Raw genomic sequence first — 19454 nt, 5'->3', positions numbered from 1 at the left:
CCTTGCTCTCCAAAGGACTGGAGTCACCTTAGCAGATGGAGTCTGCTCTGGCCTTTCCTATAAAATGTGGACAGTGATAGGACAGAACAGTGGCAGTCACCGGATCGATTCTGTCCTACATACTAGAAATTTCCACGTCAAAAGTGCATGGGTTGAGAATTTCTTGTGGAACACAAATACAACAGCACTGGGGAAAAGGGACAGCATCACCTCCAATTCAGGAGGATCTCCAGGAGTGACAACTTGGCTAAAGACCTGCTGCTTTTGTCCTGAATGCTGTACCCGTTCCAAAGTGAGCTGAGTTACTGCATCTCAGGCTAGTTTGCCAACTGCTCTTCAGCACTCCAGAGAGCTGTCTCCACAGCTTGAAAAATCATTTGCTGCCCTCCTTCCACAATGGAGAACATTTAGCAAAAAAGCTGCATCACAAAAATGTTTAATATTCTTCAAAACTAATCCCACCCTGGACATCACTTTACCGAACTGCTTCCTTCTGGGAAGAGTTTGGACTGACAGGCTAAAAAGTAGCTTCTAGCCAGTGCACGCAAACATGACCACGTCATTTGTGTAGATTTTGTGTTGTGTCCCTCACCCCCGTCCTAAACATAAGCGCAACACACACACACACGCTTGGACACGCACAGCCACTCGAGAGAACTTCCATTGTCACCATGTAGGCTAACGTTACAGGTGACTGACCACACACTCATACTGCAAACCAGCCTTTAAGCACCACGGACAGTGGCCGAAGCTGCATAGTTACCTTACTGACCAGCCTCCACCTATTCCATTCACAGAAACGGGCCTGTGAGTCGTCATCCTCAACACACACCAGTGGATGCAGTGAGTCTGGACAGCAGGCTCACCTTTTCATGCGTTGGTCTTGAACTTTAGGCGTTTGTGACATTTCAACCTAATTCTTTTTTTTTTCAATTTTGTCAACAAAAAAGTCCCATCCCTAATATGGAGCAAAGAAACCAGAAAATAATCACATTTAAGAAGCTGAAAAAAAGAATTAAAGTATAGGGGAAAAATAGTAGTTGACGATATTAACAATTAATAATCGATGAATCAAATAATCGTTGCAGCTCTAATTCTATTTATGTTTAGTATTCCTTATCTTTTGCCATGGAAAGGACAGACACTTCAATTTGTTGTACTTTTGCAATGACAATAAAGGTAGGTCAGTTTGTCTGTCAATCAGACGGAGTTACAGTCACAGGATACATGTGAGGTTGATTCAATGTCATGAAGCACAAATTAGCCCTACAAAGGACGAATCCTCTCGTGTTCCCTACATGGAAACAGATTGTCAGTGGTAGAGCAGACCTTGGGCCTGACTGATTTAAAAGTGAAAAGACATTATTTTTTAAGGAAAAACAATAATTCTGTTCGTGACTGTGCATGGCTTTGGATAAAATCATCTGCTACGATGATACTGTAATGTTGTGATAACATGAAATATGACTGCTTATGCTTTTATCACATGAATATTGTTCAGGAGGTGAAGGCCACACCTCAGGACGGTATGACTTATCAATGATATCTGGATATTTTTAGGCTACATCCCCATATACAAGATATATATATGTATGTATTAAATGATCTTAGAAAATACAATTACCTTTCATTTCAAATGATACCTGGTTTATGTCTTTGGCCTTTTTTAATAATAACGTTGAATGAAGGATATTTACATGCTGAAACATCAGATAACTTCTTTTTATTATTAAAAAACACTCAATCAAAATAGTTGACGATTAATTTAGCAATTGATTTATAATCGTCATGATCGTTGCAGCCCTACTGATAATTAGACATGTTATGTGACTTTTTAAATATAATTTTGTCAATTTCCATGTATTTTAATATCAATAAATATAGATTTCATGTATAATATTTAGTGTGTTTCACTCATTTATTAATTATAATAAACAATGAATATCAGTGCAACAGCCTTTAAAACACAGGAAATGTCATTACAGATACCAATACAATATCCAAAATCTAAGAGTATATCTTGACTTATCTCATGTCACAATGTAGATAAAATATCAATATATTGCCCATTCTTACACAGCACTCTATATAAAGGCACCAATGCAACATTTGTGTGCAGGCCTCGGAAGCCATATTGCGGACCCTGGTATATTCGCATGTCAGGGTCCTGTAGTATCCGACTTCACCATCAGGTGCCGGGAATAGGACGCTTTCCTGCCAAAGAAGAAGACAACGATGCTGCAGCTCCCTCGGACACTTGTGGTTGAAGCGGCTCACAGCTGAAGAGTCTGCCAGGCAGAGGAGTCGGGTGTCAGCTGGTTCGAGGGTTGCCAGATCGAGTTCTCGGGTGACGATCCTTGGCGACTACTTCTTCTGTTGTGGAAATGGTTTTTCTCTTGGTGAGCGGGGCTTAATACTCCACCTATCAGTTGGGTGGAAATTCAGTTTGCATATGCGCTGTCCATACGCACCCAGCATGGTCTTTGCATGTGGTTCCAAAATCCAAAACATTGCCCATTGCGGACGCAAATCGTGTCATGCACATTGGGAAGTATACAGGGCCTCTCCTCTTTGACTAATGCTGCTCTCAACCAGAGAGACAAATGTGTCCAAAAACAAAACCCCATTGGCAGAAACTGCTCTGAAGTTCGACTTCCATGGCATTTACACCGATCCACTGTACGGTACAATTTAACTCTGGTACCCCAACGTTAGGGGCTGGTTATTTCCGTACTACTCCTCATGGAAACACCAAAAAATACTAACCATATTGTACCAAACTGGACCATTCCACTCAGTGGAAACATGGCTTGTGAAACTTCCGATTACAAAACACCCTTACCACACCATAGTCTTTGCTGTGCCTAGAAATAGTGCTCATCGTGTTTTCATTACACAAACCAGAAGATTAACAAATGCACTAAGTGGTCAAATATTGTGCCTGGATGAGTGATAGAAGTCCATCACTGTGTGTGTACACATGCCTGCGGTGGTGGCAAGAATTTCACTGCACTCCGGCCTTTCTTCCTCTTAATCAGAGCAGAAACTATAACCCCAACACACGCACACAAACACACACACACACAGAAGATGCTTTCACACCAGAGATCCTTTTACGCTGCTCTATAGTGCTTTCACAGACTTTCTCAGCTCAATGGGAGCCTGAAGTTATGTAAGTGTATGTTGACCAGCCAAACTCATAAGCCAGTTAATGTGTTGCGCAGATGTGACGTGGCAACATTTCTAATCTCATTCAAGAAGCTTCCTCGGTTGGTGATATTAGATCGTGAAGAACCAGAGTGCGTTGACGAGAGATCATAGGATTGTCTATAGGGGACATTCTATCCATTGCTGTTCTATGCTCTTGCACAGACGCATCTGTTTTTTCCTCAGCCAAATCACACTATTTTCTAGTCTGCGCCTGTTTGGTTCAGAGTGTAGTGGGAAGCCATGGCTTAAAATGAAAACAAAATGGAGGAGTTGGTCCCTTAAAAAGAACATCTTCATTATATAGAAGTGGTTTTGCTTTTCCTCCAAACAACAAGGCACAAACAACAGTTATTTGCAAAGTTTGCACAGACATGGTTTGCACGTCAGATGGCAACTTGTCAAACCTTTTCAACCACACAAAGAGACGGTGTCCTAAACAATATGCTGAGAATGAATCAACTTTTACTCATTTACCCAGTTTTAGGTTCATTTAAAAAAAATTCAAATAACAATCCTTCCATTAACGGCATTAAACACGTACAGTTTCTAAGTAGAACAGCCCATAGCAGCACAGCAGGAGGTGTAAAAGTCTAGTTCTCTCTCAGATTACTTGATTTACAATGTGTCAAAGTTTGGAATTATTGCTTATTCATTGTTTCATTTTCTATTGCTTCATCCTCCAATTAAGGGTCACCGGGGAAGCTAAAGTCAATCCCAGCTAACATGGAGTAATTCATCAATAACGCCTACAATGTTTTCTCCCTCATCATAAATCGAAGCACCTCCAATACATTAATCTGTAAATTAGACTACATGACTATGGTGAAAGATATTTATCCCACCGTCCTGGAAACGTCCGGAAACTTGTTTTTGAACCGTCCCGAATCTTCCTGAAATTCTTAATTACATTTCGAGTTACTTACTGATAATATAATAAAAACACAATAGATTATGTTGAGAATAAATTATACATTTATTTCCAGACTAGATTTGTTGTGGCCTATGTGACCTTCTGCCACTGCTCCACCATTTAGTGACTGCATTCAGTGGGTTGTAGTCGTCATGAGGCGGGCCATGCATTGACATTTGCATGAGGCTGTTCAGAGTGCCATTGGATAGGCGAGACCTTCCTTTTTGCCTCATATGAGTTGGTAGAGCTTCCTTGTTTCTGTAGAAAACAAGAAATGTTGATTTTGATTAATAAAGGACAAACAAATGCATTATTGATGAAAACACAACAGCCTACTAAAACCTAAAGTAAAATAAATACAAATCTTCTAACATTACACTGACGTATGATACGTTTGGTATACTTGTTAGGATTTAGAAAAACTAGGTTCTATTTCATGCCTACTGACTGGCAGAGGCGGCATAGCCTATGAATATTACCCTTCCGCATTGTTGCGCAAAACTGGGGCAGAAACTGTTTGTTCTTAATGCATTCTGTGGAGTGAGTGGGTCTCAACTCTCTTTATATGTTTTTTATTTCACATTTGCATTGAAAAAATGATTAACTATCCAGTGACATTGTACCAGCAAGTGAAATTATCATGTGTTTAAAAGCCGAAAATAAAGAGAATACACAGATTTAGAACTGGCTATCTCTAAAGCTAACAACTGCCTTTAAAAGTAATAGCCACGCTAACTAAACTTTGACAGTCTACTTGATTTGTTGATGGCGGATAACTTGTGGATAATTTACTTTTACGACTACAACAAGAAAAGTTGATAACCACCAATCTTGCTGTGGTGAGTATACAGTTTAGGTGTGTTATTACCTTGTTTCAACAGTACAATTCTTTACGGCTGCTTACGTTAGCTAGCTAGCACACAATGCTAATCTGCTTACCAGTTAGAGTCTTAACAATAACATGAAAGTGAATCTTTTAACATAATAATATCAGAGGGTGCGTCAACATGTCTGTATGTGTGGGAGGTTAACCTATCAATCGGTATCAAAGTATCTTTCTTCTAAAATTCCCCCAGTTTCTTAGCGTTCTATAAACTGGCAATCGTTAGCCTCTGCCCCGAGACTCGCGCACATCGTATCGTTGCAGAGAATGATGGTGGTGATTAACGTTACTGACTTACCTCAGGCTCTGTGTGACAAGATGGGTCGCTATCACTCCCAGATCGTACTTGGCGGCTGGGGCCTGGATGGGCTATGTGGTGAGGCTGGGTAAACTCAGACTCTTTAGGCTTCAGCCAGCACTACATCGCATCGCACACAGCACAGTGACAACAGATCTCTGGCAACAATATCCTCGTCTTGTCTCAACTGAGCTCGAGCGGCAAGCAGTATTTTCCACCGACCACAAACCCGTTCTGGTTTGCAGAAAGTGTTGAAAACTAAACAGAAAAAGTCAGTCAAAATTCTCTTTCGTCCTGAGGTCGACCTGAGAGAGAATATTGATCCTCCCAATGACAATTAATTACGTCCCCAGGACGACGGGATGCTGTTAATTTTAATCTCTGCAACATTAAACATTACATTTAGTCACTTGGGGCCTGAACAGGTGGGGCCTCTAACTGTAACTAGAGCAAGGGCCAATTCCGATTCCTATCTTAACCCTCAAGCTCAACCCTTAATCTTAACTGGCCCTCAAAACCAAGTGTTGAGGGTTATTTTGTAACTTAGAAATGGGACACCCCTTAAATGCAGATACGTCTTCAGACTGCGGGGGGCAGAATAATGAATAGCGAAAGCTGCGTCCAGTCTGTCAACTCCAAAAAAGAAGACGTAGAACACATTTACGTCATAATTATTTATTACGATCCGTTTGTCAGTCAAGTTATTAGGTTGTCAGTTAGTTATAAGATGATACTCATACAAATACCACAACCACGGACATATTCAGCTGACAGTTATCACACACCACGACTTATAGAAAAGTAAACGATAGCAACAATCGCTTGTCCGCACCGGCCGGCTATTGACAAAAGATCGTAAAATAAAAATAAATGTTACGCAACAATGACGTCAGTAATCCATAATATGGGCCTAAACTATGATAATACAATAGTTTTCTTCATTTTTATATCTCTATTAACAAAGAAAATACTTCATTTGTAGCGTACTAGTTTCACTGCTTTCGGCGCCATCTTTGTTACGTGAAAACATGCAATGCATTCTGGGTAGCCCTTGCTCCCAAGGGTGGTCTCGGAAAATCTCAATATTGAGGGCGATACAGCCCTTAAACTTGCCCCTCAACTTAATTTTCCTGAGAATCGGGACAGCACTTGCACTAGAGGGAGTGCACATTTTTGAGATTGAGGTTTAAGGTTGAGGGTTAAGCAAGGGATTAGAAATCACCACAAGTTAACTACATTAAAAAGCTGAATTTAAATAAATGCTGATTGAGATCATCAAGACTTTCTTTCTAAAGGTTAATATAGGGTCCAAACACAGTATAACTGTTGTTCTATTCACAATTATATGACATGTTTGTCATCATCAACATGATACTGTTTAGTGGACAGGTTGATTTGCTGATGGCACCATGAGCGTGTAATGCAGTCAGCTGTTAGATCAGCTGCTGAAACTGAGATATCAGATTTCGCTCTCTCTCTCTCTCTGAAGCACAGCTATGTACAGGGACAGAACAGCTGATCACAGATGGATGACAAATAGCTTGTTATTAAATCAGTTTTTACCCTGGTTCTCTGATGCATTTAAATAAAAAGGGAAACATCAAACTCACTGTCCATGTGTACCGGGCACGCACCTCATTTTTCCATGACAACAATACATTGCACAGAGTTTCCTCAGCATACATTTCATCATGGCGGCCCGTTAAACACGACACCAACACCAACTGGTGAGTTGATGGTTCGGATTTTGAACATTGACACATGACACAGACCCCAGGAGTAGAGTGGTTTGAAACCACAAACATGCATGCATATGTTAGGTTAACACGTTTTCATCAGTATGTCAGATGGGACTGAAGCTGCAGAGAGGAGACTGACGATCTGACAAACTGATGGACAGCAGTTTTATTGTTCAAACGTGTTAACATAACATATACATACATGTTTGCATGTTTTGTTCTGTGACCCCAGAACTCTCCTGGAACTACTTTTCTCCAAATGACGATGTCATACAACCTAATGTCCAAAACTCCGAACTATCCCTTTAAGGTATGGAAATATATGATATGGATATGGAAATATTTCCAGTCGGCCACTGGCAGCATACCAACCTTCAATTGTCAATGTATTTGCGGTGTGGGGGCGGATTTATACACAATCACCTCACATCGTTAGCCAGCAATTATGGAAGCGAAAAAAAGAACATGAAATCCCTTATTTGGGAGTATTTTAGTTTTAAACCAGATGCAACAGGAAAGCCAGCAGACCTGAATGAAGCCATTTGCCGTCTTTGTAAACGTGTAACGCTGAGCAGTCGTATGAGCATTATCAAATCCACCGTCCTGCTGAGAACGCTGCCTTAACCACTGGAAGCTAACGTCCTGTGTTCTATTTTTTCAGTGGTCTTTTCAGCACCACGGCGACATTAACCAGCTCCTCTGCTCTGGCTCAGGTGCATTGTTTTCACCTTTCAGCACTTTGACCAAGCACTGTCCATGGTTCTGATCACTTCCCTTTTAAACTCTCCTCCCTACTTTCCCAATACAATAGACAAAGTAAAATCCATGTTGTTTATTGGTTCGTTATTAGTAACTAGTGTCTACAAGAGTCCATCATAGTGTGCTCTGTACGCACAATGTTATACATTATGCTACTTATCTGAACTCCTATTGAAGTATTTCAAAAATCATACGGGAATGGGAACATTATAAACGACCATATTTTTTTTAATCACAAACAATGCAGTTTCCAAGTAATATTTATGTAAACGAGATAAATAAGCTAAAACTTTCCAACAGAATCCTCGATTCGTCTAGATTAGGATTTGATTCTTAATCTTTTACATAAGATGAGTCTGTCGTGTTTACATTTGTCTAGTTCAGACTAGGATCATTGGTTTCATGTCATGATAACTTTTTTTTTTTTTAATCACATTTCGATTGTCTACATGGTGTCATGACTGATATAACGGCCATCATAAGGCCTTATAGTAAAATTTAAGTAATTTATAACAGATATAAATGTTTTATTATTGACACAAATCTAATTCCATAGGTGTCTCCATCTTTTCTCCCTATTAGCATTAACACACTTGACAAACCTGTGTGGCAGGGAGGATGCTAGCATGAGGTCATGTGATCACGAAGGCCCACTAGTGGTCATGTGACACTGTATCCTGCATCTGCTGCATGCATTCAGGGAATGTGTGGAGTTTCGGTGTGTGCTTAATCTGAATAATGTCAATTTGCATAACTTTGAAACAATAACAATATTATCCTACACGAAATATCTTTTCCACCCAAACACTGGACTCATCTGCGACCATCCAGCTGTGAGCAGGGCTTAAGCTTGAAGGCCTTCCTTTCTCATGGTTAGCAATGGACCTGACAACAAATCATTTTGCTGGTACTGCTTGACAAAAATTCACAACATTATAACAACAGTTTGAACAGGTCCAACCCTGAACCTGCTTAATGAAATATCTTTAAAAAAGGACCCACCTGTCCTTAATTCTGCAGAGCTAGTTACAATTCAGTCTTATTGTGTTTCATTTGTGTTTAAAAGTGGCCTTGTCATAAAATTAAAAGGTGAACAAAAGGAAAAAATAATGCGACACAAATACTGTTGAACTGTCTGATAGATTACAGTCTGAATGCAACACAGAATTAGTGCCACATGTTATAATGATGATGTTGAGCAAACTTAGAATGTCTGGGTGCTACATTGAGATAGTAGTGCAGTGTCTCAAAAGATGAATGAAAACACACCCATAAGCACTGAGAAATGACTTGACTGACTTTGTAAAAAATACACTTGAATTGTTTTTCTTCGATTCTTGAATCTTAATTTAAATTTTTCAAATTAATTTGAAAAATTTAAATTAAGATTTTGTTTACTAACTATTCACCCATAAGAAGAACCTAATCTTTCAATATCTGAGTTTATAACCATGTGATTATAAAATAATAAAGTGATAATGATGTAAATGTTTTTTTCTTTTTATCAAAGTTACATTTCTGGCGATGTAGATTTGGTCTGTCCTATAGTTTCCTTTGTTCCAGGTTTGGTGAAAACAGTGTGCCCTTCCTCTACCTGTGTGTGTAAATATTAAAAAATATTTGTGAAAAGGGGATCACATCAACAATTTTGATAAATGGCTCCTACATTATCTGTAAGCTTTGTTTCACTGATGTTGCCAAGAAAGTGTTCTAAAATGCTTGGGCTAGGGCAGGGCAGCAACGATTGATCGATAATTAACAAACTACTAAATGAATCATCAAATATGTTGATAGTTGTGTGTTTTCGTGACTGTGAAAACACACAACTATCAAAATATTTGAAAAATCGTTAAAATAATTTTTATTTATGTACAAAACAAGACATTTGAGAACTTCATCACTTGGAGGTTACTTTTTATGGACCAAAGAAACCGACAGAATAATAAACTGTGAAAATAATTGTTAGTTGCAGCGCTAGATGTTACAAATGATTACATTACCAAAAACATGGGACAAAAATGTTACAAAAATTTGTTACTAATGTTTTGAAAAACTTTATTTACATTAGCAAAAAAGTATACAAAATGTTGCCCAATTTCCTCCAAGTGATAGCAAAAACCAAGATACCAAAGAAATGACACACTGTCCAACTTTGTGACACCTAGTTGTTGGGAAAACAAAACGTGCCAGTTTTAATTACACAGTATGTTATGGCCTTTTCACAATGCTATTTGTGTTCTGCAGCTTACTCCACCCAATACCAGATTTTTAGAAATGCCAACAAGTGGGCTGAGAGCTGAGGGAGGGAGAGTGCAGAGCAGTGAGGGGGTGTGGTCTGGTCTGATACAGGTACTGCTCACACTGTGCTTCATGTGGTGGTGGAGAGAGAAAGACAACAGAGCAACAGCTCCAGTGATTAAATGTGGGATGATCTTTGAAGGGGGGGGGGGGTCTAAGGATTTCCCTGGTTGGACAAGAAGGCGATGACAGAGTGGACTAAAATAGCATATTGAATGCAGTAGCTGGCGTTTGACCAGAGAGAGGCAGTAGAGAGTAGTCGCTGATTCCTATCACAACATGTAACATTTCACTGTTTTCCACTGAACTTTTGCACCTGGATCAGAAAATAACATGACTGGATAACCATATATACTGGATTACGCTTGAAAAAAAAAAACTTTAAAGACTTGTATTGTTTACCAGTAGTGGTTATTTTGTCACATTCACTGGCAACACTGTGTCACTGTTTTGATGTCATGCTATTTCCGAGGTGACACCACTATTGCCATCCTTCTACACACCCTGAGGTGGAAACACAAGCCCTATTAGGTTTGAACATTCCACACCTTACCCTTCAGTGGTGAAATGACCTGCACTGTACCCCTTGGTGGAAACAAAGCGTATGACGACTTAAAACGTAAATGATCTGTTTTTTGTTAAGATGGCATCATTTCACCATGAGAAAAAAAACAAAACAGGAAATGTCTTCATTTACACAAAACACCCAAAATGACTCTAAACGCTGAAGAACATGTCAGGTCTGTACTTGGCACAGTAACACTGCTACACTGAAAACAGAGAAGATGTTGAGCATGTGCATAAACCATACGCGCAAACTTCTTTTTGTAAATAAAGTTTTAGACAAAGGGACAGATACCAAGAGACCAAACAATCTCCAAACACCAAATGAGGATAACAACAATGACAACAAAGATAGCAACAACAGAGGTGAGACTACGACATCATAATTCTACTAAAGTACTGTATTGATTGTCTACACGAAAACTCAAGGGTGGCATTTTCAAATGTCCCCACTGTGAGACCTGTTTCCAAAAAGAAACACTTTAGCGGATTCACCTAAACTCTTACGTGTGGACAACCCCTGGAGTACAAAGAAATACTGACACTCTAAAATATAACAATATTTAATTGCATAGTACTACATCAATTATTTGAGAATATATTATTTGTAATATTCTTGACATCCCCGTTTACTTGACAGAGTAAAAAATGTTTGAATAGTTTTATATAAACGTATATGTATTAGAGCTGAAACGATTAATCGATTAATTGATTATTAATCGATGAATCGATTATTAATCGATTACTAAATTAATCGCCAACTATTTTGATAATCGATAATCGGTTTGAAGCTTTTTTCATTATTAGAACAAGATTTCTGATTGTTTTAGTTTCTTAAGTGTGAATATTTTCTTGGTTTCTTTGCTCCACATAACAAAGAAATAATTAAAACTGAATCATTTTGGTTTGTGGACAAAACAAGACATTCGAGAAATCATAATTTCCAGGTTTGACAAACACTGATCAACATTTTCTGACATTTTATGGACCAAACGATTCATCGATTAATCGAGAAAATAATCGACAGATTAATCGATTACGAAAATAATCGTTATTTGCAGCTCTAATATATATGTATATATATATATATATATATATACATATATATATATATACATACATGCAATGTGTTGACACCCTTGTATCAGGATATGTATCATATTGCTATTGTGTTTTCTTGCCAGGGCACAGTTCTACTTCAGACTGTACAGTTCCCTCCAAAAGTATTGGAACAGTGAGGCATATTCTTTTATTTTTGCCATTGACTGTAAATGTAAATACCTGGAAATAAAAGCTGAAATGTTGATCTATTGCCTCATATTCATCTTTTGATGTCAAACCCAAATGTTTTCAGTTAATGTTTTCAGGCAATATATAAAAGAATTGGCCTCACTGTTCCAATACTATTAGAGAGCATGTATATTTATGAGATACACAGTATTTTCAAATTACGCTATGCTTACAGGGTTCTCTATTCACAATATGTGCTATTCCTAGTGCAGAGGCCTTACCTAGGTACTTGATGGTGAATCCTCGGGGCGGATTGAGGGACCTCCGCATCCATCCTTCCCTGAGCACCTCCAGGTGATCCTCCTTCCCCTGGATCAGCAGGACGTGCTCGTCTATCCAACCCAGGAAGAATGTCTCGGACACAGCCTCGGTAATCCGTTGGTTCCACACATGCTGCTGCGTATTCTCGGCTTTGAAATCGGCAAAAATCTCGTAACCAGTGTGGTGCCTCGGCAGCTCGTCGCTCTCCGACACCCCGGCCACCCCCACCGCCTCCCCACCACCGACCCTGGACAGCACTATGGCCAGGGAGTGGGGAGCGATCTGCAGGAAAGACTCCATTATCGTATGGGTCTAGTAGCGGTCCTCCTCCAGCAGTGTTTTCATGATGTGAGACACCTCAGTGGGAATCAGACATCCATGTATCACGGACTATGCTGTGTTTCTGAGAAGCTAGCCCGCTAGCTCTCACATCAAACCCATTGCGGAACCTTTTATGTCCGTCTTCTTCTCTGGACGCGGTGTATCGGCCCGTTACCGACCCCGGTATTTCCTACAGCTTCCCGTGGAGCACCGTCCACCACAAACCAGAGCTGACATTCGTGATTTTCGGTGTAATCCCCGTAGTCACGTTAGGTTAAAGCAGTAGCTAGCTAGCTGGATGCTAACGCGTTAATGAATTCACCCAGGCAACAGATACGGCCACCCCCCCTCCTCCCTACCTCCGGCAGCAGTCCGCTCTCCTGGGACACCTGTGTGTATGTGGGCTTTTTTCCCTCTTCAGGGTTAACGAGGAGACGATGTCAGGTGCCGCGTGAGAACGGTGTCGTGTCCGTGGACTGGCTCGCTCCGGTCCGGCGCAGAAGAGAACGGCAAGATGTAGGACGGTGACGGTCTCATCCAGGTAAAGAGGCAGCGGCAGTGCCAAGCTCCGTGAAGCAGCGGGGGGAACACTGACGGCATCCGGAGACGATTTCAAATTAAATGTTTAGTTTTTATTTTAAATACGTTTATATTTAGCCTAAGGAAATGAGAGTTACTGACATTAACCCATTTTGTGTGTGTGTGTCAGATAATGCTCATGTTGTGGGGACCTAAACTTGTCACAAAGTCACATTATGGGGCCAATTTAAGCTGAAGGTATGTTGTATGGTTAGGTTAAGGTTAAGGTTAGACCAGTAGTAGTTATGGTTAAGGTTTACCAAGTACCACCAGAGAAAATACTGAGCTGTCTACAGAGGTGTAAAAGGCCAACAGGAGGCAGATTTATAATTATTATTAATAATAATATTAATAATAATAATAATAATAATAATAATAATAATAATAATAATAATAATAATAATCCTCATCATCCTCCTCTTCCTCACATATAGTTCACACACTGGTATAGTGAAATTAGATTAAAATGGAGAGAGAGATAAGGTGACTTTAATTATTATTATTCAACTTTTTTTATTCGTTTCATTTTCTACACACTACGGTCATAGTGCCCTGGAACAGCATTTCTGATTTTCCTCCAAGTACCACCAGGAGAAGCTCATGTACCATTGGTGGTGCATATACCACAGTTTGAGAACCAAGGAATGAGGCAAAGCTGTCAATCACACTGGTACCCACTCACATGTGCCATACTTAATTGGATAAATACTCTTAATGGGAAAATAATGGGAATAAAAATTGACACTCTGACACTCTTTTTCTATCAAAAAGACCCAAATCTAACAACTGAGAACATTAACTTAATGTTAACTGGTGTCATTAATCAAGTGAGATGTTGGCTTATTTCATCATAGACTTCCATTCAAACTGAGTCGCCCTCTGGTGGTTTTTCACGATTTTCTCACTTCCTGATTGACTTCATTGTGGAAGCATATGGAATGTATGGTTCTGTGGTTGTCAGGCTGTAAACGGTGTCTGTCAGATCACTTGATTTACATCAGGCTGAAAGGTTTTCATACATGTGTTGAGCCATGAGTTCATTAAACAGTGGTGTGGAGGAGTTCTGGAGGCCTTATGAGAGGTCAGACAGAAAAAATAAAAAAGTTGAAATTTTCTCCACATAAAAATGAAAAGATTGTGGTTGTTGAAAAGCTCATTTGGTAGAGCTGACAGTCTATTGCAGCGACCTGGGTTCAGTTCCACCCGTGACCCTTAGGGTTAGGGTTAGACAGTTACGGAAGGATTTGGATGACATTTTCCAGAAATGGGACCAGGAACAAGTGATGAAATTTTGGTCCTGATCCGAGACACTATCACTGGTTACAACACTCTGCTTTTTTTGTTTATTTTGCCAACATATCATTGCTAAGAGTAGATTTTCAAAGTCCAAAGGTATACACTATATATGCACAGTATATACTGTATATTCGTCAGTTATTTGAGGGGGGGCTGTACTAAAATCATTCCAATATCTCAATCAGGAATATAATTTCAACACAAATTACCTCCAGCCAAACAAACACATGGGGAAACATAATAAAAGAAAATCAACTAATAACAACTTATCATAAAATGTGAATGTGAAGAAAACATGGTAAACTGATTTAATTCAAACTTCTACAAAGCACTGCAACTTGATCTGAAAAAGAATGACTGGGAGACTAAGAGGAGGTGTATTTATATAGAAGAATCTTAAAACTACTGTTATTACTATTATTAGAAAATGAGACTTAATTCCTGGCAGATTGCTTATAGTTGATTGTTTTTACCGAGGAGAGAAAATCTGAATTATAGAGGTGTACACTTCTCCCTTTAAAAGAGCTACTACTGGTAGGGTATAAGATTATTGTGTGCCGACTTCCTGTCAGGGCTGTTGTGTCATGGATCTGTTATGTTACAACAAAACAATGTCCCATGATTTACGGCAGCAATGATGAGACACAACAGCACCTGTTAATCGACCAATCGAATGAAGGATAATGTTTTAAACATGGACATCGATTACAAAACAATAATATATTCTGTCCTTGATGACAAACTAAACAAAGGACTCAAGGATCTGACACAGTTGGTCGGATTAAAGCTCTGGAAAAGCAGATGTGCCGTGATCATCCACCAGACTGTGTGACTGTCTACAATCAGGTCATTACTATCATTACTATTCAAGAAAAGTTTTTCGAAAAAAGAAATAAAAGGACGTAGTAACATGAATTAAACAGAATATCCCTACAGGGATTAACAGAGTACATCTGATCTAATTGTACACTGGAGGGAATTTGATTGGAAAAATGAAAACGTTCTCGCTAAAGATAAAAAGTTTGTTGATTTTGGAGGGGATGTAACATATATGGACCTGCTCACAGTTACGACCCCCTCCAGAGGTTTCTGTGAGAAACTACAGCAGCAACATTACTAATGTTGATCATGTCAAAGATATGGACATAATAATACATCCAATCTGACAATAGTATAGTCTTTTAAGTAGAATTAGTTTGTAGTTTGTTGCATTTATGAAATTTAAACTGTTGACATTTCATTACTGTTTTTACCTCTTATGAAGTAGTGAAAGAACACTGGCACATGTTTGAGTCCCTCCATTGTTAGTAGGAAATTAATCAAATACAAAGTTTAAGGTAAAATAAAATATTGAATTGGATTTTATGCAGCACATGCTTGAGAAAACCTGTTGGCATTATGTGGATCCAAAGACACACAGGACTCTTACTGTGTACATGACTTACACATGACAAGCTTTTAATTTGGTTAGGTTTGGGGAGGTTTTTGAATGTTGTATTTGACTTAGACACAGTGTAGGATGTGGCGCATATGAACAAGAAAACATGAAACCAGTTTTATTTATCAACCTGATCCCTAAAAGTGTTAACCTCAAAATAAATTATGAAAATTGTGTATTTCTTCCAAAAGCTACAGGGACTGAAGAGCCACATGCGGCTCTAGAGCCACAGGTTGCAGACCCTTCCTCTAGACCAGAGGTCTCAAACTTGCGGCCCCCCACTTGATTTTATGTGGCCTGCCCCTTTAAATCACTTTATAATGAGAATGGGCCTCACCACCTCCTCCACCTGTAGCTATTATAGACAGAATAGTATGCTAAATATGATCGGTAGCCTTTGTCATGAACATAGAGTAGTATTTTTATAGTAATTATACCTAAGTTTGCATGTTATGAAGTGTAATGTCGGAGTAGGACCAGTAGATGGAGCCAAGTGATAAACATGGGGAGGGAAGCATGTGACTGAGTGCTCAAACAATTCATTCATCATCATACTTAGCTGGAGGGGACACAGCGATTATATAAAGAATATTTAATTGTCTAAAAACATTTATTTCTACCATGAGGACTGCCTTTTGGCATTTTAAGATTGTCCGGATATCAGATCCAAATTCCAATTCAGTCGTGATTAGTTGTGAGATACTTGATAACTTGGCTTTATTCTAAACTAATGTTAATCCAGAGAAAATATAGTATGTTGTTTTGCTGCGGAGCCCGAGTGAGAGAGGGGAGGGAGGGAGAGTGCTGAGCAGATCAGGGGCGTGGCCGGTTTGTGAAACCCGACACCAAGTTGCCTAATGAGGTATAAATTCTTTACACCAAACTGTGAAGATTTGCAACAACAAATAACTTTATTGTTTCATACACATACACACTCATTTACAGCAGAAGAAAAAAAGGTTTAGTTAACTTTTAAACGTCACCAGGTCATAGTGGGTTCACATTGGCTGTCAGGCGAACATAATACATGACTGCACTTGAATGCAGCATTTTTACAGACAGGGTCTGGTCTGTCCTGCAGCACTGACATGTACTAAATACAGACCAAACCAGTAGAACACAGAGGTGTGTGTGACCTCAGTCTCTGCTCAGGTCATCAGTCCACCTACTTCTTTGTGAACATGTTGGGATGGAGAAGCTTTTCAAAGCAACAGACACACTTTGACAATATAAATGGTCCCACATGTGAAAACTTCATCACAAAGATCCAGACATTCCTGACTGCTGTGGCACAGGCTGACGTGCTGTGATAATGGAATAATGGAATACTGGTGCTCTGCTGCCAAAAGACATCCAGTTGTTCTGGAAAGACTTACTCAACCTGGTCCTCCCCCATCCTCCCCCAGGTGAAGCCATGATGACCAGGTATCTGTTCTGATGACGTTGTACCTCAAGCACCGCAGCTCTTCTGACTGAAAAAAATGATGATATATCACTCCATTATGTAGTAGAATTCTTCAGAACAATAATTCTCCTCTGCACTCCTGTCCTCTCCTCATGTCTCCTCCTCTAAACTCCTGTCCACTCCTCATGTCTCCTCTACACTCCTCTCCTCTCCTCAAGTCTCCTCCTCTACACTCCTGTCCTCTCCTCATGTCTCCTCTAAACTCCTGTCCTCTCCTCATGTCTCCTCCTCTACACTCCTGTCCTCTCCTCATGTCTTCTCCTCTGCACTCCTCTCCTCATGTCTTCTCCTCCTCTGCACTCCTGTCCTCTCCTCGTGTTCTCCTCTGCACTCCTCTCCTCTCCTCCTCTGCACTCCTGTCCTCTCCTCATGTCTTCTCCTCCTCATGTCTCCTCCTCTACACCTTTTCTCCTCTCCTTATGTCTCCTCCTCTGCACTCCTGTCCTCTCCTCATGTCTTCTCCTCTGCACTCCTTTCCCCTCCTTATGTCTCCTCTGCACTCCTGTTCTCTCCTCACGTCTCCTCCTCTGCACTCCTGTCCTCTCCTCATGTCTTCTCCTCCTCTGCACCCCTGTCCTCTCCTCATGTATTTTCCTCTGCACTCCTTTCCCCTCCTTATGTCTCCTCTGCACTCCTGTTCTCTCCTCACGTCTCCTCCTCTGCACTCCTGTCCTCTCCTCATGTATTCTCCTCCTCTGCACTCCTGTCCTCTCCTCATGTCTTCTCATCTGCACTCCTTTCCCCTCATGTCTCCTCTGCACTCCTGTTCTCTCCTCACGTCTCCTCATCTGCACTCCTGTCGTCTCATGTCCTCTCTTCATGTCTCCTCCTCTGCACTCCTGTCCTCTCGTCCCCTCCTCATGTCTCCTCTACACTCCTTTCTCCTCCTCTGCACTCCTGTCCTCTCATGTCCCCTCCTCATGTCTCCTCTGCACTCCTGTCCTCTCCTCATGTCTCCTTCTCCTCTCCTCATATCTCCTCCTATACACTCCTGTCCTCTCCTCATATCTCCTCCTCTACACTCCTGTCCTCTCCTCATGTCTCCTCCTCCTCTACACTCCTGTCCTCTCCTCATGTCTCCTCCTCATGTCTCCTCTGCACTCCTGTCCTCTCCTCATGTCTCCTCTTCCTCTACACTCCTGTCCTCTCCTCATGTCTCCTCCTCCTCTACACTCCTGTCCTCTCCTCATGTCTCCTCCTCCACTACACTCCTGTCCTCTCCTCATGTCTCCTCCTCTGTGTTGTGTTAGGAGTTGATATCATGTTCCTGACAGTGGGATACGTTGTACTTTTTGAGACAGAGTCTTGTCTCAAGGAGAGAATAATAATCCTGAGTGAGTTCTGCTGACCTCCTTGTCGTATCTGCTCGCTTCTGTGTGCTTTAATATAAAAAATATAAAGATAATAAGGTTTTTGGTTTGACGTCTGCATGTGAGCTGTACCGGGATCCTTCTCTTTATACAGACATACAGTACACTGTACAGTGCAAAACTGCTCAACAGGAATCAAAAAAATAATTAAAAAAAGTTCCTGGTCAGTTGTCCAGATCACGTCACAGCAGGAAAACCCTCAGCTGGGTGGTGCTAATAGACAATAATGTATAATGTATTCTTTTTGCTGGATATCAGCCTGCAATGGAGATTTGGCAAATCTCTCAAAGTCCTCCAGATCTGATGGGAATGAAGTCAGGACATAGAGCAGGAGTTAAACGCCTCTCCCTTCTTTCTCCAAACATGTTCAGTCTGGCTTGAAGGCGTCTAATGTGCAGAAGTGGAGTTCTTCTTGGTCTACAATACAATATTCCACTTCCTACCTCTGCCAGACTTGTTCTGCATCATGTGGCTCTCTTTTGTATATCCTTCTCCTGCTTTTTAAACATCAACAATCCACTTTTTCAAGTCTAAACTGATTTCTGTTGTTTTTGGCATGATGCTTTTGAGCATTACAAAAGTTAATAACAATCATTGCACAACAGTAGTTTGTGCTATGGCTCAATAAAAAGATCAGTTCTTAAGGGGGCTAATCATTTTGACCCTGGTAGTTTTTGTTTTTGTTGTGGAATAATTACATTTCTGTGTGCATTCAAATAATGGAAGTATCCTAAAGGAGAAACCTGTGCTAAAGACTCTTTGCTCTGTTCAAC

The 19454-nt window shown here is 40.3% G+C and overlaps 1 protein-coding gene across 1 annotated transcript in view; it reads right to left on the bottom strand.

Annotated features, from left to right (window-relative positions):
• Window positions 1-12512, bottom strand: part of LOC310941096 (storkhead-box protein 2-like) — a gene marked incomplete at both ends in the record, with an annotated part of 36857 nt that extends 24345 nt beyond the window's left edge. The window contains one exon of the mRNA XM_083906183.1: window positions 12173-12512. Within this exon, the coding sequence (XP_083762309.1) occupies window positions 12173-12512 (340 nt within the window). The remainder of the gene's footprint in view (window positions 1-12172) is intronic.
• Between the last annotated feature and the right edge of the window lie 6942 nt (window positions 12513-19454).

Source organism: Microchirus variegatus (assembly GCF_963457635.1).
Source record: "Microchirus variegatus genome assembly, chromosome: 19".
NCBI classification, from domain to species: domain Eukaryota; kingdom Metazoa; phylum Chordata; class Actinopteri; order Pleuronectiformes; family Soleidae; genus Microchirus; species Microchirus variegatus.
The sequence above is the reverse complement of the archived record's forward strand: the minus strand, read 5'-3'. Positions and strand labels throughout refer to the sequence as shown.